At 39.7% G+C, this 22,685-nt stretch overlaps 1 protein-coding gene across 2 annotated transcripts in view; it reads right to left on the minus strand.

The window, feature by feature from the left end:
• rsrc1 (arginine and serine rich coiled-coil 1) overlaps nt 1–22,685 on the minus strand; it is a 140,740-nt gene that overhangs the window by 97,027 nt on the left and 21,028 nt on the right. For both annotated transcript variants that reach the window (XM_014470648.2, XM_023350713.1), the window contains exon 4: nt 17,216–17,416. In XM_014470648.2, coding sequence (XP_014326134.2) covers nt 17,216–17,416 — 201 coding nt within the window. The remainder of the gene's footprint in view (nt 1–17,215; nt 17,417–22,685) is intronic.

Raw genomic sequence — 22,685 nt, forward strand, 5'->3', positions numbered from 1 at the left:
AGATTATTTGAATTTTAAAATATGTATCAATAGAGTATTTTAAAAACTTGTTAGTGGCACCTCTACGAAAGTTCCTATACGGTTCAAATAGCGTTCTGAGCTGTAGAAGAGCTCAGAAGAACATATAGTCATGATACTGTTAGAATGTCTACCCAACAGAATAGACGTTGACTAAAATACTTTACAGGAAAACAAAATTTGCATTCTACCAAATGTTTACAAAAAAGCTGTCCTTCATGATTGTGGTGTTACACACATTGATACTATGATAATGACTGTAGTTCGATATATTGAGTAACTACTCTTTAGCCCCAAAAACTGTAAAAGACACTCTGCAAACACACATCAGTAACTGACAATACGCTATACAGTTGTAGAATGTGAAGATGATAACTAATGCAGATGTCAACAAATGTTTATTAAGTGAGCAGATGTGTCAATATTATTATCCAATATGTGAATTATATATTAGGAGACAAATGTCCTGAACTGAGTTCAAACTGCCTCTGACCAGATAACTTGTAAACATAATGTAAAAATTGGTTTTTACAATGTTGTTGTTAAAGTACACCTATATTTTCTTCTTGGCATCGCTTGCATGCTAAAATACAACTTGCCCTTCAGCAGGCTCTCAGCCTGATCTCAGTGAGTGATGGTGAGAGGACGACTTGAGAGGAGCAGCAAAGGAAGATGGGACATGGCAACGCTATAAAAGAGACATCATACATAAGAGTCGCTGTGTGTGAGAAAGAGAGTGAGCGCGAGTGTGTGCATCCCATTTGCCACAGTTGCATGCCTTGTCAAGCGTGTCATTGAGCATTCATATGTTGTCTGACTGCTGATAGAATGGCAGGCGTATTTATTAAAGAGTCAATGTGATGAGGGACACACACACGCGCGCAGATAACACACACAATCCTCTAATACACAGTCCGCATCCGTGACATCTGCCTGTTTAACTATTAGAAGGCATACGCTTGATATGCAACTGAAGAACAGACACACACACACACACACACGCCTGCACCCCCCCCCCCACACACACACACTACAATACAGGAGGGCGCAGCTTTCCCTGAGGCCTGATTGCCATCTCCATAGGCCCTTTTTAACAGAGCCGCCAATTGAAATTGAAATTGTATTCTTGTATGTGCTATCAGAGCTACCTCTCAGGGTTTTATAAAGCTGAGAGGAAGTTAGCGGGACACACACTCACAGACTGACAGGGAGGGATAATGTGGAGGTAAGTCAGGAGCTGTCACTCTTCTATACAGCACACGTGAGAGGGAACAAAACACAGACTTATCGTTCCCTGCTCTCTGCCTAGTTCCACATGCATGTACGCACACACACTTGGCGGGGTGCGGTGGCGGGGTTACTTTAGCATAATCCCAAAATGGTAGAGAGAGGCAGTCCATTAAAAAGGGAGCTAACAAATTCAGCACTTTGAGTTACTCAGGGGGAGGGTGAAATGTAGTCAATAAAAAAGTCAGGAAGGGAAGAATAGGAACGAAAGAAGCTAATTTATAGCTGCTCTTTGGAACACAAACTTATTCACATGGGGCTGATATTTGCAATCTAAAAAACAAGAGCGTTACTCTGACTTCTATAATCAGGAGCATGCAATAGTACAAGGTGTACTAAATTTGATTCTTGTTAGTTTACTTGCCAAATAAAATCTGCAATATGTTTAGCCATCCCCATGTATCATGACAGAAGAGTATCTGTATATATATATATATATATATATATATATATATATATATATATATATATATATATATATATATATATATTGTATATATACAAAAATATATGAGGTGATTCTTTAATTAAATGAGGTATTTGAACATTTTCAGATTGCTAGTCATAAAAAAAAGGTTGAAATACACGTTTCATTGCTCACTTTTTGGTATCAGTTTGTGAGCATCCATCACATAAATGGCAAATAAAATGCACCGAGTTTTGCAGCTGCGACGTGACAATGCACGTAAAAGTTTTGTGAAAACTTTTCCAAACCAGATTTAGAGGGAAAACTGATTTAATTTCAGTGTTTCATATTCAGGAGGAGTTGGAGACTGGACAAAAAGTAAAATGGGAACAGAGAGAGCAATCAATTTCCCTGTGGTTTTCCTCAATAGCGCTCAGCCCTTTCATAGCTCCCAATTACAACCAATCCTAATCAAAGAAATACCTCTCCATTATTGAGATCCAGACAATGACACTCCACATTTCTCCCTGCTCCTGAACCATGTACATTGCCGTACTGGTGCACAAAGAACGAAGCGCCATGCTATACCTCGGCAGTCGGGACGCCTGTCTTTAAAGAAGAAGGAAAAAAAAAAATCACATGTGGAAATCTTTTGGCTCTCGTCACAGCCCCAGAAAACCTGATGGGAAACAATGGCAGCCCGGTGCAGCATCTGTCATGGCACAATATAAAAAGATGATCTTGGCAACAAATGGACACACACACACAAAAAAACGAGAAAAAAAACACAAGAGACGGAGTAAGATGGAGGGGCGGGAAGGCCGGGCGACGGTGGTAATTCATTTGCAAATCAGGCCCTGGTGCTCAGGTCTATTTCAAGCTGCTGGTGGGTGCCAGGAGTTAACAAGGTAATCAGTTTCAATTCTGCCCTTCAATTGTACATCACACCCTCAGACGGCTACTACCCAGATCTTTCTATAGGGGCAGAGGGGAAATAGCAATCTGGCTGCTGCTGGCAGCATCCTCAGTGAATAAACACACACACACACACACACACACACAAACCTAAAGTAAAGTTATAAATAGATGTATACACGTATGCAAAAAGTAGAGTTAAAGCAGGTCACACTGAAAAAAGTATTTTTGGTCTAACTGCTAGTGCACATGACTTGGTACATGTGAAATAACACAAAACCAACTACCAAGTACATTTTCAGCAAGAAATAGGAGCTTGTGTTAAGTCAATAATTCCTTAATATTACTGAAAAAGTTCCAGTTCCACTGGCAGATTATTTCACTTATAACATCTTGTTATAAGTGAAATAAGCTGGTCCACGTGAAATAAGACAAAACTAAGATATTTGCACAAGGAACTAGACAAAAATATTTGGTAAGATTGTGCTTTTGCAATTTGTCATTCTTTAACTCTACTTTTTGCATATGTGTTTATATTTTGATTTTGCATCATTAGAATATTTGATTGATATTTTTATTTATTTATTGTGATCTATAAGACATGCTGACTGGCTTGTGGTTTGGTGATTTAAAATGTTTGGCCATTCTATGGGATATTTTAGAAACAAAAACACTATATTTGCTCCAAATATAAATAACTGTGAAATAAAGTATTTGCATTTCGACTAACATATTCTGCTGGGTTTCCAGAGTTCCTGATATGTACTGTAATATCCACCAGGTCACCTGATCCACCTGGTTGGATATTCTGCAGAACTTTTTTGGTTCTATTTGCTTTGCCAAATAAGAAAGTGCCAGCAGAGACAATGCTGCGCCGCAACCCAAAGTGGTACATGCAGAGAAAACAGAGCTAAACCTGCTCTAATCCTCTCTTCCTCTTTCTGTATCCCTCTCTTTTAGCCTGCGTCAGCTGTAACCGGCTGGTCTGTGAGCCAGTTAGTCCCCGTTAGTCCCTCATCTGCATAATCAATATGACAACCTTATTTTTCTGATGCAAACAGGATTTCGCCTGTGAGCTGAATTTGTCGGTGTGTGTGTTGGGTGCCCAGTCTGTTCCTGGCCAGCCACAGTCATGGCCCTCTTTAGCCTTAATTAGATTAGGTGCGATTATCCCAGCTCTACCTTACATGTGTACGGGCAGGATAAAGGGGCCACAAAGGCCCGGCCTGTCACAGGCACCGGGCTCTGGTCCGCAGGTTATCAGGGTCCGCTGAGACACGCCGCAGACATTGTTATTCATATCATCCACACGCCGTTTTCTGCTGTTGCCTTTCTCGCTTCTTTTTATTTTTCCCTCTTCTGTATCCGTGGTGTCAAACTGGCGTAATCGCTGGCCTGGGTAAGTCTGCCACTCTTTCTGTCGGTCTGTCAGAAAACAAAACAACATCGCCCCGAGCACTTTGCAGTCTGGCCTGGAGGGAGAGATGTCTGGAGTATGCGCTCTGTTGCGCGCTTGTGTGTCTTTACGGTTTTCTGTTTGGCTGCAGACGTTGAGGAAAAGGGGCGTAGAAGGGAAAGCCCAGCCCAGTTCCCACGCTAATGCAAACGAACAGCACAAGGCTGAAATCCACACAAAGTGGTTAACGAGATACTCCACTCTAAACGCATAAATGCAGCCTAATTAACTCTGTGGGAAGGTGAGTGCTGTTTGCTAAAGAAGTGTTTTAGAAACTATAGGAAGTCTAATTTAACGTCTGCTTGGATCTTATTTAAGTTGATTATTGCATAAAAACTTACAATAAAACTGTCTTTTACTGCAGTAGCATAATATTTTTGGTTTTCCTGTTGAGGCAAGAAGATTTTCATTTGAAATCTCCTCACATTTCAAGGATTAACAACATAATCAAGTCAATGACAAGAGTCATTGGAAGAGAAACCAGCCCAGAAGACCACAGATCCTCCATCAGTGGGCATCAGATGTTTCTCTCTTTTTTTCTTTCCACATATTCATTCTTTGTCTCACGTCCAACTCATCTGGAAAGTTTACTGCAGAAAAGATCCATCAAAGTCTCAACTGGCCCAAAAACATGGTCCTTGTTAAAGTCCAAAAAAAAACCGGAAAACTTGTCCAGTTTTTTTTTCTTTTCTTTTTTATCCCAACCATTTAGTTATTCTCGCAATAGTTATTGACAGGTTTAGATCAATACACATCCACCTGGTAAAAATGACATGTTTTCTTGTCTTTACCATGCCGAGGAGTGGCTAGAAGAAATGTAACTCTGTGTCACATATCTACATCTTAATTAAGGATGACAGATTACTAATAGAAAGTTCAAAAAACTTACAAAAGGGAATTATAAGGCAACAAGAAAAGTGCTTCAATTAGTTTTATTTTGAAGGAACTGGTAGTGATTACAACACTTATAAACTTTAGCACTAAATATGTCTACTCAAATTAAAGGTTGGATTTTTCTAAATGTTTGAGTGCAAGATTATTCCAGTGCAGTAAAACATAAATTCATTCTAATTATTTTTTTACACAACTTCACGGTTTCAACCACAAAAGGTTATATTAATACTAATGAACTATTCCATTATGCTAAATTGCTATACGTTGGGGCAATTTGTAAAACTCCAGATTTTTGGATATTTCTAAAAGCACACAAGGATTTGTACAAGAACTGTTAAAAATATTTAATAAGAATCAAAACATATAAGCTATTATCACCTCCTTTCCACAGAATCCATATACTTAATGATGCAAAAAGAGAGACTCCAACATCCTGTATGATCTCATACTTCTCTCTAATACACACTCTATATGCAGCCTTAATGTAAACCTGCCAAAGTGTAACATTGTGTCCGACTGCATTATTCAACCTGATTAATATCTGTTTGAAAACTTAACAAGATGATTTGCTACACTGTTTTATTGTCTTCCATTTTCCACTTAAACAGTTTCCAGGCACAGCGCAGCACTGACTGATTTCTCAGCCTCTCTTAATGTGTGCGTACACAAAGTTTTCTTTTTTATTTATTATTATTTTTTGACATTTTTTTTCTTTGCTGTGTTGAATCTTTAATTAAACACGCAGTGCATAGTGTCCGTCAGAGCTGGGCACACACAAAGGCATTCACAGGAAAAACTGTGAAAAATAAAAAGAGCAAAACGGCTGAATTTTGCTCTTTTCAGCCGTTTTGAAAAGACCAAAAGACCCCCCAAAACTGAAAAACAGAATATCTTTTGATTTAGATCAAAAAATGAGAAGCAAAATAGATGATCTGATGAGAGTACATAAACACAATGTTTCCAAATTGAAAGCATAAACATAGTGCGAATGCCAGTTTCCCTGCACATATGTTTGGCCTGGAACTGGCAGGGATCCACGTTATTAGTCATCATCTGTGGATGAAATGTGACCTATTAGCTACACACACACAGACAAAAGTGACATTTTTGTTTAGTGAACTATGTCCACACTATATGCTTGAGAAAGGATAAAACATAACAGTGATTTTGATTTTCGCAGATGTTTCTATTTAAGCTGAAGTAAACGTACTGAACTATTATGTCTTTCTAGGATATTTTGTCATGCATTTAATTTTTCACAAAATCTTTGATTTTAGATTCATTGCTTTATATAAAACAACAATGAATTTTACTGTATTGTATTGTCATTTTTTTGTTGTATCATATCATGTTGCAACGTATGACATCAGAAATGCATGTATGTAGTGACAGTCTAGAGGAAAAACTCTCCAACGGGAGGAAATCACCAGCAGAACTTGGCTCAGAGTGAACAGCTTTCTGACACAACCGACTGGGAGTCTGAGAAGTCAGAGCATACACACAAAAAGAAACAGAAGAGACAAAAGAATTTGAACTTTCTTTGTTAAAAAGAAGCAAAAAGTTAATGACAGTAGTAGCTCCTTTAGCGGCTTCATCTAGGAAAGAAACATCTTCAATTGGGTACAAAAAAATCGACTAGGTCTTATTTTTACCGTAAAACTCAACTCTATGAATAGCTAATGCACTCAAATCAGGACTGTGTTTACCTCAAAAAAAGTGTGAAGTTGAGAAACCTGAGGTGTGTGTGTAGGCCAGAGGGGAATGACTAAGAGGCAAAGTAGAATATCTCCATTAGACAACCATCAAGTCTAGACAGGCGAAAGAGCAAGACAGTACATGAGAGTAAGACTGAACGAGACATTAGTACAAATGAATTAAACATTGGCCAAGAGATCTAAACTTCTTCTACTGGGGAAAAAAAAGTGCCAGGCTAAATGGGCAGGAATGGAGGGGAAGAGAGAGAAGGGAAAGGACGCTTCTATACCTTCCTTCTGTTTTTAGGAGCGCAATCAAAATCCTACACAAATGCCAAACTCTATCAGTGACCCTAACAAGCGCTCCCATCCCTCTCTCATCACAGTCTAACATTAATCCCACTCATGTGACTGGCTAAATACACCAAGGTCTGTTTTGTTTCGCCTCATTTCAGCTAAAAGAAAATGCTCTGGAAGTGGCAGTCGATTTCAAGCCTCCACTGAGGACGATTGTTATATGCGCCTCTCAGGCAATATTTACTTCCAGCACTGAGTCATGGTACTTAACTGTACGTCTGAAAAGCTGTTTACCCAGTCTGAGAGGGGTATTCTTGTAATGATCAATGCCATTAGGCAATATCTGTAGAGCTGTATTTCTGTCTCTGAGCAGCATGGGTCAAGTGCACGGAGAAAGCTGTTCTCTTCTCGCCTCCCTCTCTTCTTTTCTTTCTCTTTTATCCGACCAAAACAGAAAAACCAAAAAAACCTTATTCGGTAATATGTTTTTGTAAAAACTTCTGCCAACACCGTCCTTTAACCGTGGCCCAGATGAATAAGCACAAGAGCCTGGAGAAAATGAAACACTAACAATTTGTTTCTTCTTCTTTTGTTTTTTATTTAGATTCAACACTACTCAACACTACTCTGTTTCCTTCAAACAAAACCTACCTAGCATTTCCAGGAAACAAAGAGCACATTTTGTCAAATTCCCATTTACATAACCCTCCAAAATTGACGCTGGCCTGTCATGTTTGCAGCTCATAACCTGCTGCTTATAATCCTGCCTGCATCCTCTTTCTGATCCGCGAAAGCGGAGTGGCCAGCAACTTCGACAGCACCTGCTAAGACACGGCGGCGGAAAGAGGACAGGGTGGAAAGGAAGGACAGGAGAGGAGAATATAAAAGAGAGGAAGAGGCTAATTGGATTGCTGGGGGTGGGGGTGGATCGGTTGACGGGGTGGGGGGAGTCTTCTATTTGGCCAGGTCTGGTCTCTGTCATCACGCTCCAGGACCTGGCTTCTCTCTGAGCCTACAGCAGGTCTCAAAAAACACACACATACACACTGTTCCAAATATGCAACCCGGTTCAGGATTCAAACTCTCCTGTGTGCCGCCGCAGCCTGCAGGGTGTCTGCTGTGTTCTTCCCCTTTCTCGTGTGTGAGTGTTTGCATATTCCCTTAACACCTCACTAAATGGTTAAACAGATTACAGAGCGCAGTAAGTGGATTGTCACAGCTCTCTATCACACACTCAGAGTGTCTCTCCAGTGATTATACATAGCCAGATTTTTTTTTTCCCTTCACACGCAGTCAAATAAAAGGAACAGGAAACACTTTGTTATCGTTCATACACTTTTTGAATGCTTTAATATGATTAGTGAAAATAAATAAAGTATAGATCATAATTTGGAGTCATAGATAATCTGATAATCACAAAGCTTTCAGTTTTGGAGATGTTGCCGAGTAACTACGCAGGTCAAAGCAAAAATGTCCACATGCCCCACTGAACTTTGTTATAGTCACGTTACAAACAAAAACTTTCATGTATTTTATCTGGATTTGAAGCGATTTAACTTTTTCACAAATAAAAATCTAAAAATCAATCTTCGCCACCTGAATCGTGAGAAACTCATTTTACTTCGATTACAGCTGTGAGCCTCAGCGCAGGTCTCTGCAAGCTTTGCACATCAACAGACATTATTCCCCATTATTCTTTACAAAATAGGTTAAACATCATCAAATTAGACGGAAATCACTTGTGAAGTTCCCTTTTCAAATGTTCTAAAGTTCATTTGCTGATTCTTTTGAATTTTACAGCATATTAACTATCCAGCAAGATGATTTAAGAACAGAGATGAAGTACTGTCTGAGTGTTAGAAATTTAATATAAGGATTATTGTCAGAAGTGCCAATAAAGTGGGGCGCTTTAAACAAAAACTGTCAATATGTAGCCTATAATATGCAAGGCAGCCATATTGGATTTTGAGGACAGGCTATGTCAGAAACCCCCAATTCCAGTTGGAATTCTGCTTTTACAGAAAGCTTTCCAAATTCAATTGACAATCAAACAACAAAAATGTCTCTTTGAACCAATAATGTAATGTGAATGCAAAAACAAATCTGGTGCTCTTTTTTCCATTTTTGTTTGATGATACAATACTACAAACCATAAAAGTCAAATTCTCAACACAACATAAGGATGGCGGGTTGCAAGCTCATTGGAGCACCTGGTGGTCGAACCATTCCTCGAAGCCCGAAGGAATGACCCGAGGCCATCCCCCAGCGGGTCTACCCCCTGCTGGGGTCCATGAGGGACCGGTGCAAAGAGGGTTGAGCTGCGGTTGCAATGGTTATGTTATTATGTTATTATGAGCTAGTATTATAACATGAGCTATTATACTTGCTCACGTTGACAACAAGAACATGAAACAGGAATGAACGACAAAATACTTAGAAGAAAAAAATGTGATCAAAGCAGTTCACAAGGAAAATTAACACGTTAATTATCCTTCACATAGTTATGTAGTCAGTCAAAGTTGGGATTAATTTCAAATGTTTGTTTCAAAAGTCTGCATGGATTGCTGTTGTCTTCTCTGCCTGGCATTTGGAACCTTTAGAAAGGGCAGCAACAACATTCCAACATCATGTATATAAGTTCGTTCTGTGTGCGTGTATGAATGAAGAACTGTATGAAACTGATCTTGAATCTGTTTATATGATTGGATTGATTTAATTTTATATTTCTAGACCGGAATCGTTTGTCTTGTAAAGTGCTTTGAAATGCAGCATGTTAAGAATTAGCGCTACATAAACAAACTGAAACCAAAGTGAATTACCCTAAACACCCAATCAAGACATAAAAAAACTACAGACACTCTTCAAGAAGACATTGTTAATATTATTGCTTTTACACATTTTTGTTCTTGCCTATTAGGTTTACAGAGTTAGTGCAGATGTCTGGGGGTTTTGCATTTTATCAGGATCTTTAATTTGTGTGCATAAATGTTTTAATGTGAAAGTGAGGATTTGGGCTGTTTTCCACTTAGAGTTAATCTTATTTTTGTTTGATGACAAAAAAAAAAAGAAAAAAAAAGCTAATGACTGTGAATAGCTACGGGCCATGAAACACTGCAGCTGCACCCCTCAGTGCATTCAGGCGTTAGCGTACAGGGGTGGGTGTACTGTCCCCCCTTTCGCATGTAGACATCACTTCAACTTCCATCATTTACCACCCACCCAAAAACACACACCCACATTACTTTAGCCTCACCCACCAGTATCTCTTCTTGCTTCTGGCCACCAGACTCACCTTCCCCTCCACAAACCCCCCCCTCTGCCCCCCCAATTGGTGTGCATACAAATAAAAACCCACACTTACAGCTCACTGATTCAAGTCAATGCGAGTGTATCCTAACCTTCCGAGGACGGCGTTTGAAGTCTTTTTTACCTCCCCAGACCCACTCTCCCAGTGCCAGACACAGCCTAAAGTCCTGCAGACACTCACAGCAGCCTGTGGTCCCATCCACACCACCCATACACACATTCCCAGCAGGCTGAGAGGCAGCCGCAGGCAGGAGCTACAGACACAAACACACACACACTCACGCCTACTTTTTCGGTGTATTATCAAATCTAATGAGCTGATAGATGTACGACGGAGGCAAAGAAGCAGACAATCAGTTCCTCAGAGCGAGAAAAGACGGGAGAGAAAAATCAACAACGCTAAGTACAAAATGTGTGCGTGAGTGTGCCTGTGCTTGTGTGTGGGTTTTTTTATTTTTTTTATTATTATTTTCTTTCTACCTCGCAGCATCTCGCCTTTCAGAGGTTAAAGCCGAGTGATGGAGAAGAGCTAGCCAAAGCAGGGCCTGCAGGTCCTGCCGGGATCCCTGCGGTGAAGCTGGGCTCTGTTTGGCTTGTCGGGGGAGGAGATGCGGTAATGAGAGGAATTATTAAACAATCACATTCACGGCACTCGGCTGTAATCAGTGGGCACTGCTTTATAGGCACGAATCAGACAAATACCTACGGTGTTAAAAATGTATTCCTATCTTGATCAAAATTATTCCAGCTGAAGTCCCGGAGCCAGAAAATCCTTCCTATGCATCGACGAGAACATCAATGGGAGGTTTTAATTAAAGACGGGCAGTTATCTCATTTCTTTAACCCTCAGCTCATTATATCAGCTCTGGTATTAAATAATAAGTGTAAGAACATTAAAGGTCTTGCGAGGGATAAGAGGTCTCTATGGCGCTCCCACGGCCTTGCTTTTGCCCACTCTTCACTCGGCTGACACTGAAATAACTAAGATGGTCCTACGCACTTCAATGAACCAGTGTGGACACCGAGTTCAGCCTAATTGGACAGACCTCGCTGATTGAGCACGAGACGATGGCCTGTTCGTGTTCTTCTCCAACCCTGACGATCCGTCACAGAGAAAAAGAAGCTGGCAGAGCTCACAGGAAAGGGCGAGAATTTCTTTTAAAAAAGATAAAGCAATTGAATGTATATATAGATTGCCAGGTTTAGTCATATATAACAATTATTTATTCTCTTTTTTTATTTACATACACCAGCAATAACAAAATATAACCCATCTGCTGCTAATTTTTGTCATTTTGATTGGTGGAGCTCCTCGAGTTCCCATGCTATGACTAACCGTATAGTATCCAAACAAAGATAGTTGTTGTACCAGTAAAAAAGGGAAAAGTGTAGCCTTCACTGAGCCAGTTCACTGGCCCTGGGCAGCAATATGTAGGGGAGGGGTATGCGACTCTTTGCTTCTTACTGCTAAGTATAACTGATTACTCCAGCAATTTTTCTGGTGTCTCACTAAAATCATTTTAAATATTGGGAATGGTATGACGGACGATTTTAGGGTTTCAGGTGAAAGCGTAGTTGTTCAGAACCTTAGTATATTGGTAACTGGTTCATGTCTAACCAAAAATGAAAAAAGTATTTTGTTTTACAATTATTATCTCCTTTTGTTGCGACAGACTGGCAACCAGTCCAGGGTGAACCCCGCCTCTCGCCCGGAACATCAGCTGGAGATAGGCACCACCACCCCTCCTGATCCCACAAGGGACAAGAGTGTAAGAAAATGGATGGATGGAACTTCTTTTGTTTTTTATTTGTAATTTTGGCTCTTGTGCCCTTTTTTGAACAACAACCTGAGCGAAAAGGAAGTGGAGACCGAAGAGAATGACTTGCAATAAATGGGTAAAATCCAGGAATCGAACCTGGGACAAACTCCATCAAGAACTATCGCCTCTGAACATGGTGTGACTGCTCTCCCAACTGAGCCACCTAGAAACCTTTAGTTATTCTTTAGGAGCACTAAAAATTATGTACAAAAAACACACCTTCAGCTGGTGAGTATGTGGAATTAAGCTTTCTATATTTATTTACCTTTAACTAATTATTATATGATCAACTGTTTTTAACCATGCAGGACTATGGCTACAATACAACTGCACCATGCATCATTGAATCTGGGATCTAAAGTCCAAATTGATGTTCAGTCTATTTAATTGTCTATTTAGTTGGATTTCATAGAATCTGACTGATTATATATTGACGGTTAAAATAATGTGCCTTGATGTACAATATGTATTGAATTAGTTCTACACAAATAACTGAAATAGTTTTTCAGATAAGATAAGAACAAATTTAATAAAGTAAATTATTTACACAGATTGCATTCATTTTGCCTTGTTCATTTCAGAGGATTACATCAGCTTAATGGAGAGCAAGCCGGCATTCCGGAAAAATTTCAAACCTAAAATTATGTGTAATCATTCAAATGTTGCAAATTAACCACGCACTTATAAACACAGCTTTGAAATGACCACTAGTTCTATATTAATTTTATTTAACCTTTCATCAAAGTAAACTTCAGGAAAGTCTTGTCAGAATTTCGTAAAAAGCTAAACTTTCACAGAAGAAAAAACAAAGTGATTCCTAAAGGAAGTAAAATGGTACCTTTGACTGAAACTGAACCACTGACCTTGTTCACAAGCCTGACTAAACACCCCCGCATGCACACACACAGACACACATGGAGAACCCTACCATCAACCACTTACCCTTTGCCACTGGTGAAAGGCAACAAGATCTCTTAACGACGACTCGTCTTTTTCAATAAATTTTGCATGAAAACATACCGCCAGAGTACCAAGTTGCCTGCTGTCATACTAGAGGAGTCTTAAATGTTTAATGACAACAACACCAAACACACGTGCGCGCACACAGAGTTGGTGTCAGGGTGCCGCTGTGATGGGGCCCCTCTTTTATCCTGACAGACACTATAAAGCTCCTGAGCCTCTTCACCATCCAACCGCACTCTTCTCTCTCCTTCTTCCACCCAGCGAAGGAGCCTGGATGGAAATGAAGTTGGAGTGCTATAATAGGTGTATGAGTGCGTGTTTTGGGTGCAGGTGAAAAGGATGAGAATCAGGCACCATTATGAATAGATCTTACCCTCGTCTTTATAAGGAAAAGTCGGATGGGAGGCGAGGGGAAAAAAGGGACGCATCTTATTTTAGACAGGATATAGGGTTTCAAAGATTCTGTGACGGAAAAGTCTTTTAGATTTTCTTTTGCTAGAACGGGGACTTTTTCTAAGCCCTAAACTCAAGCTTAAACATCAAACTGTTTTAACTGTAACTGAGGAGCATAGGAGGCATTTTGTGAGGGATGAAAGAGATGCTTCTGGTCCTTGTAGAATATCAGAGAAAGGTTTCTCTGCATTCTCGCCAGAAAATCAACCTTGCTCCTGGTGAATGTTGGACCACTTTAGGAGAAATGTTGGCTTTGTCAAAAATCCAGTGTGTGGTATTCATGGGCAGGAAGGTGTAGATAAGGAGAGGAGGCGTGTGGTGATGAGAGTCAGCTCTTCTACAGGCTATTCCACACCAGATCCAATTGGTCCACTTTAAACACGGTTTCTGTAGGTTTCACCGACTCAAATTTAAGACTTTTCAAAACCTTAAAACCATTATGAATGAAATTTAACACCTGTATCCCAACAGAAATGTAGAAAAGAAAATTGCAAATATATACATCCGATGGGTTGGTAACAGAAGTGCGGCAATGGCTAAGACAAACATCGTCCAGGCAACGGGCGATAAATTTGTACTTACCCATGATATACGTAAAAAAGCTAGCTAGCTTGACCCTTGCTAGCTAATTATCTAGCTATCTAATCAATCAGAAACACAGCAAGATGACTAAAGGTAAACCAAGAAAGTCCAGGCCTAAATGGTCCTGCTCAAAATTTACCGTGCAAGACAACAGGACACCCCTTCCTACAGGCTCCTTATCTACATCCCAACAATATCCATTGTTTGCTTTAATGTTAACGCCCCTCGTGTCCAGTCAGTGTTACAGTTTCATCAAATTGATTCCATCCTAGCAGGTTTAATCAACTTGCCTCCGAGACAGCTGTATCAACCATTTGCAATATATTAACACATCCACAGGTGGAAATGCAAACACACAGGTACACAAAACAACAAACATTCATGCAGGCAGACCAGCGAAAGCAGGGTCAGAGATAAAGAAAAAGATTCATATCAATGCTAAAGGATATTGAAGCCTTAATAAGAAAATAGATATAGTCTCCTGGCCTTACGTTGCACTGTTAGCTTTATTTGTTTTTGCGATTGTGATCTAAGAAAGACAATAGCTTAAAATAAATGGAACACGTTTCCTTCAAAGTAAGGCTGCTATCCCCCCTCTGTTAAAAAAAACTTTGATTTGATGTTTTTTTAAAGAAGATTAATCAAAGCGTTACATTTGTTGTACAGCACTTTGATCAGCTGTTATGTTGTTGTTATTTAAGTCCTTTAGAAATAAAGTCGTATGCTATGGTATGGAAAATCTGCACTCAAAATAAAATGCTTTTATGTCGATCATATAGTCAGTTACATATGTTTTACTTCGAAGTTAACAAAATACTGGCTAGCTTGTGTAATTCTACGTAAGAAAATAAACAAATTGTGACTATTTTAATCCTACCTTCATATTTAATTGTGGCCTACCATAGCAATGCATAGGAGGCATTAGGAAAAATATTAGCATTTCACTACTTACGTAAAACTTAGCATTTCACTGCCCCCCTAGTGCACTGCCATGCGGAGCAATCATTTTACCTATTTTTTTTAATTGATTATCTATGTTTAGCGTCTCTACTTCGTCAGGAAGTTGCGGAGAGCTGGACTTGGGAACTCAGTCCTGAGGAGGTTTTATTGCTGTGTGGTGGAGGGCATTCTCTGCACCTGCGTTACTGTGTGGGGAGCAGCCTTTCCTCCACTTCGGATTGCTACGCAGCATGATGCAGGAGGAGGCGCTCCTCATCATCATGGACTCCACCCAGATTTTTACTTTTCTGTTGAATGTGTGTTTTATAATATATTTACCAGCAATAACAAAAAAAACATTTTCACTTTTCTGCAAAATTCACCAAGTGCACAATTCTTTAGTATAAGATAAGCAGTATTTCAAAAGCGTAGAAGAAATCTTATGATTTTTGAACAGTAACAATATTTGTTGTTAATCTGTTGCTAAGAGATGAGCACGTTTTCTGGTAACCAAGTGCCACGAAGTAAACATCTGATTTTTACTTTTGCAAAATTTACCAACTGTAAATTCTTTATGTCTAAGCAGATAAGCAGTATTTCAAAAGAGCTTATGTTTTATAAACAATAATGTTACTTGTTGATTTGGTGTTAAGAGATTAGCACTTTTTTCTGGCAACAAACTGCCACGAAGTATAAATCAGATTTTTATATTTGCGTTGAATATCTGTTTTATAATATATTTACCAGCAATGACAAAAAAAACCATTTTCACTTTTCTGCAAAATTCACCAAGTGCACAATTTTTTAGTATAAGGAGTATTTGAAAAGAGCAGAAGAAATGTTATGTTTATTGAACCATAACAATAATTGTTGTTAATCTGTTGATAAGAGATGACAGTGTCTGGTAACGAAGTACCACAAAGTAAACATCTGATTTTTACTCCATATTCTGCTACATTACAGACCTCTTTTAAAACAGTGCTGGGTGTAGTACTAAAAGAATCGACACAAAAAAGAGCATAATTACTAAGTACAAACATGTTTGAGGTATTTTTGTGCTTGTTTTACCAAGACACTCCATAGATCTGGCTACTTAAGCAAACTATGCAAACAAGAAAGAGGGGCCTTGGTCAGAGAGGTGACCAAGAAACTAGTGGACATTATAGCAAAGATCTTTATTCACCAATAGAGATAGGAGAACCATTGAGAAGGTGCAAACAAGCTTAACCAATCAGGCCTCTATGGTAGTGTGACAGGATGTACACAGTAGCCAGCTTGAATTTAGAGACAGTCAGACCGGGAAAACCTAAATCAAAATGGGTGTCAGTATTTATGAAATACTGGATTATAATCTAAACAGCTGAGTTTGCCAGATTATTACGCGTTAGTGTGTAGGTTTTTGAGGAAAATATACAGAAATTTATATTAGAATAATTTTGTAAGGTAGGTCCAATTAAATTAAAGTGAAGGGGTGTGATACCTTCAGGTGGTGAGGTATAGATCTATCAACAATTGTGTACATTCCAGTCTCCTCCCTATCATGTCTGGGAGTATTGTCTTGGGGCAGAATTGGGAATGTGTTTCTGGCAGAAGCAGAGAAAGGCCTCTGAAGGTGTTATAGCAGTGGTGTAGCACAGATGTATCTACTACACTAAATCCGATCTTGGTCTGCATTACAGCCATAAGAGGCCACAAAGTTGCCAGTGAAGATGTCAACCTTTCTTACTTCAATAAGATGTCCTTTTTTTCTGACACTAGCTACAAAGTCACAGAAGGCGCATATGATCTTGTTTTGTTTCTAGACTTATTGCACCTGACCCCAGAGGGAGGAAAAACAATCACCATGTTGTTCTGGTGACCAAAGCGCTCTTACAAGCTAAACCTGCACAGCGTACCTTTCTACCACTTATTTGTCTGACTGTAACATTTTTTTTCTGACAGCAGGGAATCGCATGACATTACAAGGCCTATGCCTAATAGCAGGATGGGAGAAGAAGAAAAATATGAGCTGATGGATTGATGAATGGAGGGACTGAGTGATGGATGGAGCAGCAGACTCTGGACTCAAAGTTAGTATTGGTATATCACCAATCAACATATTCTGTTCCCACGTGGGGATGATAGTTTCAAATGAGCTGTGCAGCAGGAGCAGCCGCGTCAACACGCAAATTATCCTTCCGCTCACCCTTTCTTGTCTTTACTCTTGTCCTTGTCTCGGTCTCTTCCTCGGTCTCGCTCCCTATCTTTCTCCCGGTCCCGGTCGCGACCCTTGCGCCGACTCCTGTCCCGCTCCCGGCTGTTGCTGCGGCTTCTTTTGCGGCTGTGGCTTGTTCGGTGGCCGCGGCTGTTGCTCCTGCTGCGGGACCGTCTGTGGTGAGAATGAGACCTGGAAGAAAATAAAATTGCTATTAGAATACTGAAACAACAACAAAAAATTTTCCAAGTCTTACCACACTGGATTCAGGTCTGGACTTTGACAAGGACATTCTAAAATGTTTCTGGGTAGAGTACTCAGTACCTGGAGTCTATGTGTGCTTTGAACCCAAAGCAGAAAGATATGAACACTTAAATTATTTTTTCTTACATAATCTATTTTGTTCTTATAACATTCAAACTTCTTAACTTCATATCAGCCTAATGTAAATACTTCAGCAAGACAACCCATGTTTCTTTAACCCGTTTCATTACATTACAAATAGAGCAACCCAGCTCTATTTTTAAGTTTCGACTTGAGTTATTTTCTGTAGGTTTTTACAAAAAGGCCATAAATTATTCTGTCCAAATGTAGTTAGGGCAGTTTCATCAACTAGATGTACTGTATGTGGCAGTAGTAACAGGAAACAAAACAGAGAAGAGGTGTGAACCTGGAATTTGTAGCTGCAGAACAGAACAGGTAATGTTTCTTTGGATGATTTTTGTATTTCACAGTGAAACTCTCCGAGCAAAACATATTTCAGGGTAATGAAGACTTGCAGCTGGGTTTTTGGAACTACAGCAGACCTTAAATCAAAACCAAATTGATGAAATCTACTCAAACACCCATCACAAAATTAGATCAGCACTGTATAGATTGCATTATACTATCACAGCACAGTAATGTTTGCATCCTTTAAACCACAAAATGATACTTAATCTGATCAAATTTCCCAGGAGTGGAAGGATTCATCTTTCATTGGATGGGTGTAATAATAGTTCTATACAAACCAATACACCATAAAACACACACACACTGCAGAAATGGAGCCAATTAGAGACGGGCTTAGAGGAAGACCTGTCCTCAGTATTGATCCTGACGCTGGACCTCTGGTCTCCGAGAGATTTACAGTAGAAGATTTACTTTGTGAGCTGTAGCACACAAAAATTTATACACTGATTTAAACAGCAGAGAAAAAAAATCTAAAATAACTTATGTGTCATTGTGGCTAAATGATCTAATAAACCCTATTTATGTGTCACAGTACATAATGCAGACATGCTGTATAAATATGACTGTTTACGTGATTGCAGTTTGTGTCTCCAGCACATTGTGTGTGTGTGCTGTGTGTCAAACGGGTTAGGGGTGGTCGGGGGGAGGGCCATGATTGGTTGCCTCAGTAGAAATCGGCAGCTGAGATGCTGTTATTTTCCATCATCTATCATTTTATTGATTTGTCTATAAAAACAGTCAAACCTGCTGTCCGCGAGCTTTATTGCTTTCCCCCCTTTATTAGTTTGCAGTTTGGGACATCCAGAGCTGTCTCTCTCCCAACAGAGAACTAATCATTTTCTTCAGACACCTGTCACCACCCTAACAGACAACACTCCGACAACTGTTGCAATCAATTAGGCCCCGGCGATCCTGATCACCCGAGGGCCACTGAGCCGTGTCAAAGTCTCTCCATGAGGGAATCTTGGGGAAAAGGAAAAAAAGAGGATTAGAAAAATAAATAAAAAATACAAAAACCCAAGGCACTTTTTCCAAAGTCACCGATGCCCAAACAAAGAACTTTCTCTTTAGAAATTAAATCTCAAAATGATGAATGTTTTCTTAAATTATATTTTCACTTGACTCGTTTTGCTGAAGATTTAAGAAAAATGTAACTGTTTTCTTCACATAAATGATATTTAACCACTGGATCAAGACATTAATCCCTAAAAAATACAATATATCCCAATAACTTATTCTAAGGCGAAAAGTAAGAAAAAGCGACAAGTTAGAAAGCAAAAGAGAGAAGAAAAGCAACAGCTATGAATCTGTCATTTGTTATCCACTTTATGGACTCTTGATGATCATTTTTAGCTGGTGGATTTGCCTTCTGTTCGGATTGACTAAGAACTGGGCCAGCTTGACCCGTTACAGTTATATGTTCAAGCACCTTGAGGGCAAAAAAAAAAACATGCACAGCTTTTATTTATGGATTTTACTTCAGCTCTTAATACGATTCAACTCCTCATCCTGCTGAACAAACTCCTCCACCATCTTAATCTTGAGGTCGCCTTAGTGAAATAGATTTTAGACTTTTTACATGTATAGGCAGACAATAAGAGCGACTGGTGTTCCATCCAGGAAACAGCAGTCATCCACAGGATCATCTCAGAGATGTTTCCTCTCCTCCTTTTTTGTATATTTTATAACTAATTTACAGCAAGAGTGGCTTTAAAATCACGAACCTACAAGCTTGCAGTTGACACTGTTATAGCCAGTTTGCAGTAGGAAAGGATTCAACATGGATCTGTTTTTGACTACTTTGTGAAGTGGTGTGATGAACATTGCCTGAAGCTGAATGCCAGAAAAACAAAGGACATGGTCATAGAGTTCAGGAAAACTACCCACCCTGCTGTACCAACAATAATCAATGAATCTCTAGTGGAAACTGTGGACAGTTACAGATACCCGGAGACAATAGTGGAGAATTCAACTTCCACCAGAACACCGCAGCAATTTGAAAGGAGGGCCTACAATGACTTTATTTTCAATAAACGTTGAATCGTTTTAGCTTTGATAAAACACTCCCATTTTTATGTTGCAGATCTTTTATCGAGTCTGTTTCAACATTTGGTATTACTGCTTGGCATGGCAATGTGTCATTGAAAAATAAGAACAGTCTGTTCTGTCTTGTTAAAACGGCCAGCAAAATAATTGGCGTTCGGCAGCGCCCCATGTCTGATAGCTGGAACAGACAGATTGTGAAAAAGGTCGAAACAACCGTAGCCAGCAGAGACCATCCCTTTTAGAGGAATTTGTTCTCTTTCCCTCAGGTCGAAGGTACAGGTAGCCATCTATAAGGTGCAATCATCCTCCGCCAAGGTTGCCCTTTGTCAGCGATTTTGCTCGTAACCTTTATGGATGGAAGTCCTTTGTGCAGCCAAAGTGTTGAGGGGATCCGATTAGAAGTTTACGTGGCCTTATGATCGGGTCTCTCCTTTGTGCAGATGATGTGGTTCTGTAGGCTTGATCAGATTGTAATCTCAAGCTTTCCCTGCAGCTCACAAGCGGACAAGATGCAGATTAATACCTCCAAATTCGAGACCGTGGTTTTGAGCCGGAAAAAGGGAGAACATGTAATTTCTATGCAGAAAGACCTTACACCAGGTTTCAAAGATTATTGTTAAAAATAACTCTGTATAGTCTGTTTTTTCTTTCCCACCAGAAGCAAACTTGACTTTGTGTTTCTTTGCTTATCTGTGTTTCATTCCTGGAGCAAATCACTGATGAAGCTATTGCTGCTACTACCCATTTGTAGTCTTATTCTTAGAAAATGTGCGTCTAGCTTACTCTGTTTTGTTGATAGACAAAGCAATCGTCAGAGATTGCTGACATAAACTCTCTGAATTCTTTTTTCAAGAGAAAGTATACCTGGCCTTGTACTCCTGCATTTATTTGTGCTTCTTTTCTTAGCCTGGAATATCAGCATTTTTCAATTCACCTCACTGTTCTATCACTTTACAGCTGCTTGGGGCAGAAAGTATACCACTTCCCTTAATAAGCCAAGTTTTGTCGGAGGTTTCTTTCTCAAAAAGAGAGTGTTTCATTAAATATGTTTGCTAAGGAGGAAAGACTGCTGCATCATCAACGGGTTTATGAAATGAGCTGGTTTCCCTAAGACTGCTTCTTAACTATGCTATTAATTGATCAAGTAAATTTGTTTGACTAAATTTGGGCCAAACTGGACTCCAGATAACCAAATATGAATGGGATCTGACTGATTTGCCTGGAAATGGCATTTATTGTAAATGTCTGTTTTATAAATAAACTGAACTGCATCGAATCGGTGGTTTAGTATTCTGCCCAGGCACACTTGGAAACATTAACTGGAAAATTTAAGACTCGAATCAGCTAAATGCTGATCTACTCAGGATAATAAACATAACGACACATGTGATTCAGAGGTACATGTGAAAGTGGTCACAAGAGATGTGATTTATAATGTTTAATGCACTGCACACAACTTGACAAGGCCAAAGTCAGAAAATGAGTTCTAATGGAAAAAACATGAAGAAAACCATAAATGAGTTAACATTGTTTGTGTATGTTTATAATCAGCAGTACATGAGGAAAAATGCAACAAAGCCACAGAGTTCCAAGTCTGAATCCCATATTTACAGCCAAGCAAATTTTGGCCAGAAGCAGAGGAAGCAATAACCCCAGTTCAGTTTCTCTGCTCTTGTTCTCCCTTCCCTTTCTCTTCTGATGGCAACACAAACATCCCACTTCTGGGGTGTGCAGCAAATTAAATTTACTGTAGTTAATAGAGTGAGCCTATGCTGCTAAATGTCAATTTCCTGACCAAGTCCTTCCCCTTGGAGAATGATTAGCTAATTTGAGGCTGGGAATAAATGGGCTAATGCAGGACACACACAGATAAACAGCCCCAGTTGGACCCCATTCCAAGCTCTTCCCCTGCTTTACATTTCATTGGCTTTATTATCTCCAGGGAAAATGGGTCCCCCTATGACCTAAACATATTTTCATTTCTAATAAAAGGCCCTTGCTGCTTGCCCCCACATGTAACCCACCCACATACACACGGCCCCTCGCAGCCTTCTACCTCCATTCGTTCCTCGTTTCATCGTCCAATCCATTATATCGGAGCTCTGCAATTGGCTGGGACCATTTTCCTGGTGAATTATCAATAGAGTAATTATGCTCCATGTTGGGAGCTGGGCTGAAGCTTATCGCCACTGACCCCCCACGGCGTGCAGGGATATGATCCCTCACCACGGCCCATTGGGGTAATTATGTGTCCGGGTGTGAAGCTGGATGGTGTGCTGCCTTTATCTGTATTCTATTTCTGTTTTCATTGAAAATTGGACATTAACGGCAGCCATGCGATACCAGTAGTGTTAGATGCAGTTGAGCGTCTCCACTGGAATCTGACCCCAACCAAATCATTATTCATAGTACATCATTTGGCAGAAACAGACGAATCGTCCGAGAACCGTTCCTCTAACCTTATCTTGCCCCCCGCTCAATGCAGTGATGGACATTTACTGTATTATTTTTACCCCAAACTGCCCAGGAGAGGAAGACAATGGTAAGCTTAGCTTTAAATTATACGAATTCTGTAAAACATGGAGCTCATCTCATCAGTGATGATACCCAAAGGAGCTAGCATGCCCATTAAGCCAGTGTTCCACAGCAGTGATTGATAGCCATGTAACTTTAACCCATTTCC

This window comes from Xiphophorus maculatus, chromosome 18 (genome assembly GCF_002775205.1).
Source record: "Xiphophorus maculatus strain JP 163 A chromosome 18, X_maculatus-5.0-male, whole genome shotgun sequence".
Lineage (NCBI taxonomy): Eukaryota > Metazoa > Chordata > Actinopteri > Cyprinodontiformes > Poeciliidae > Xiphophorus > Xiphophorus maculatus.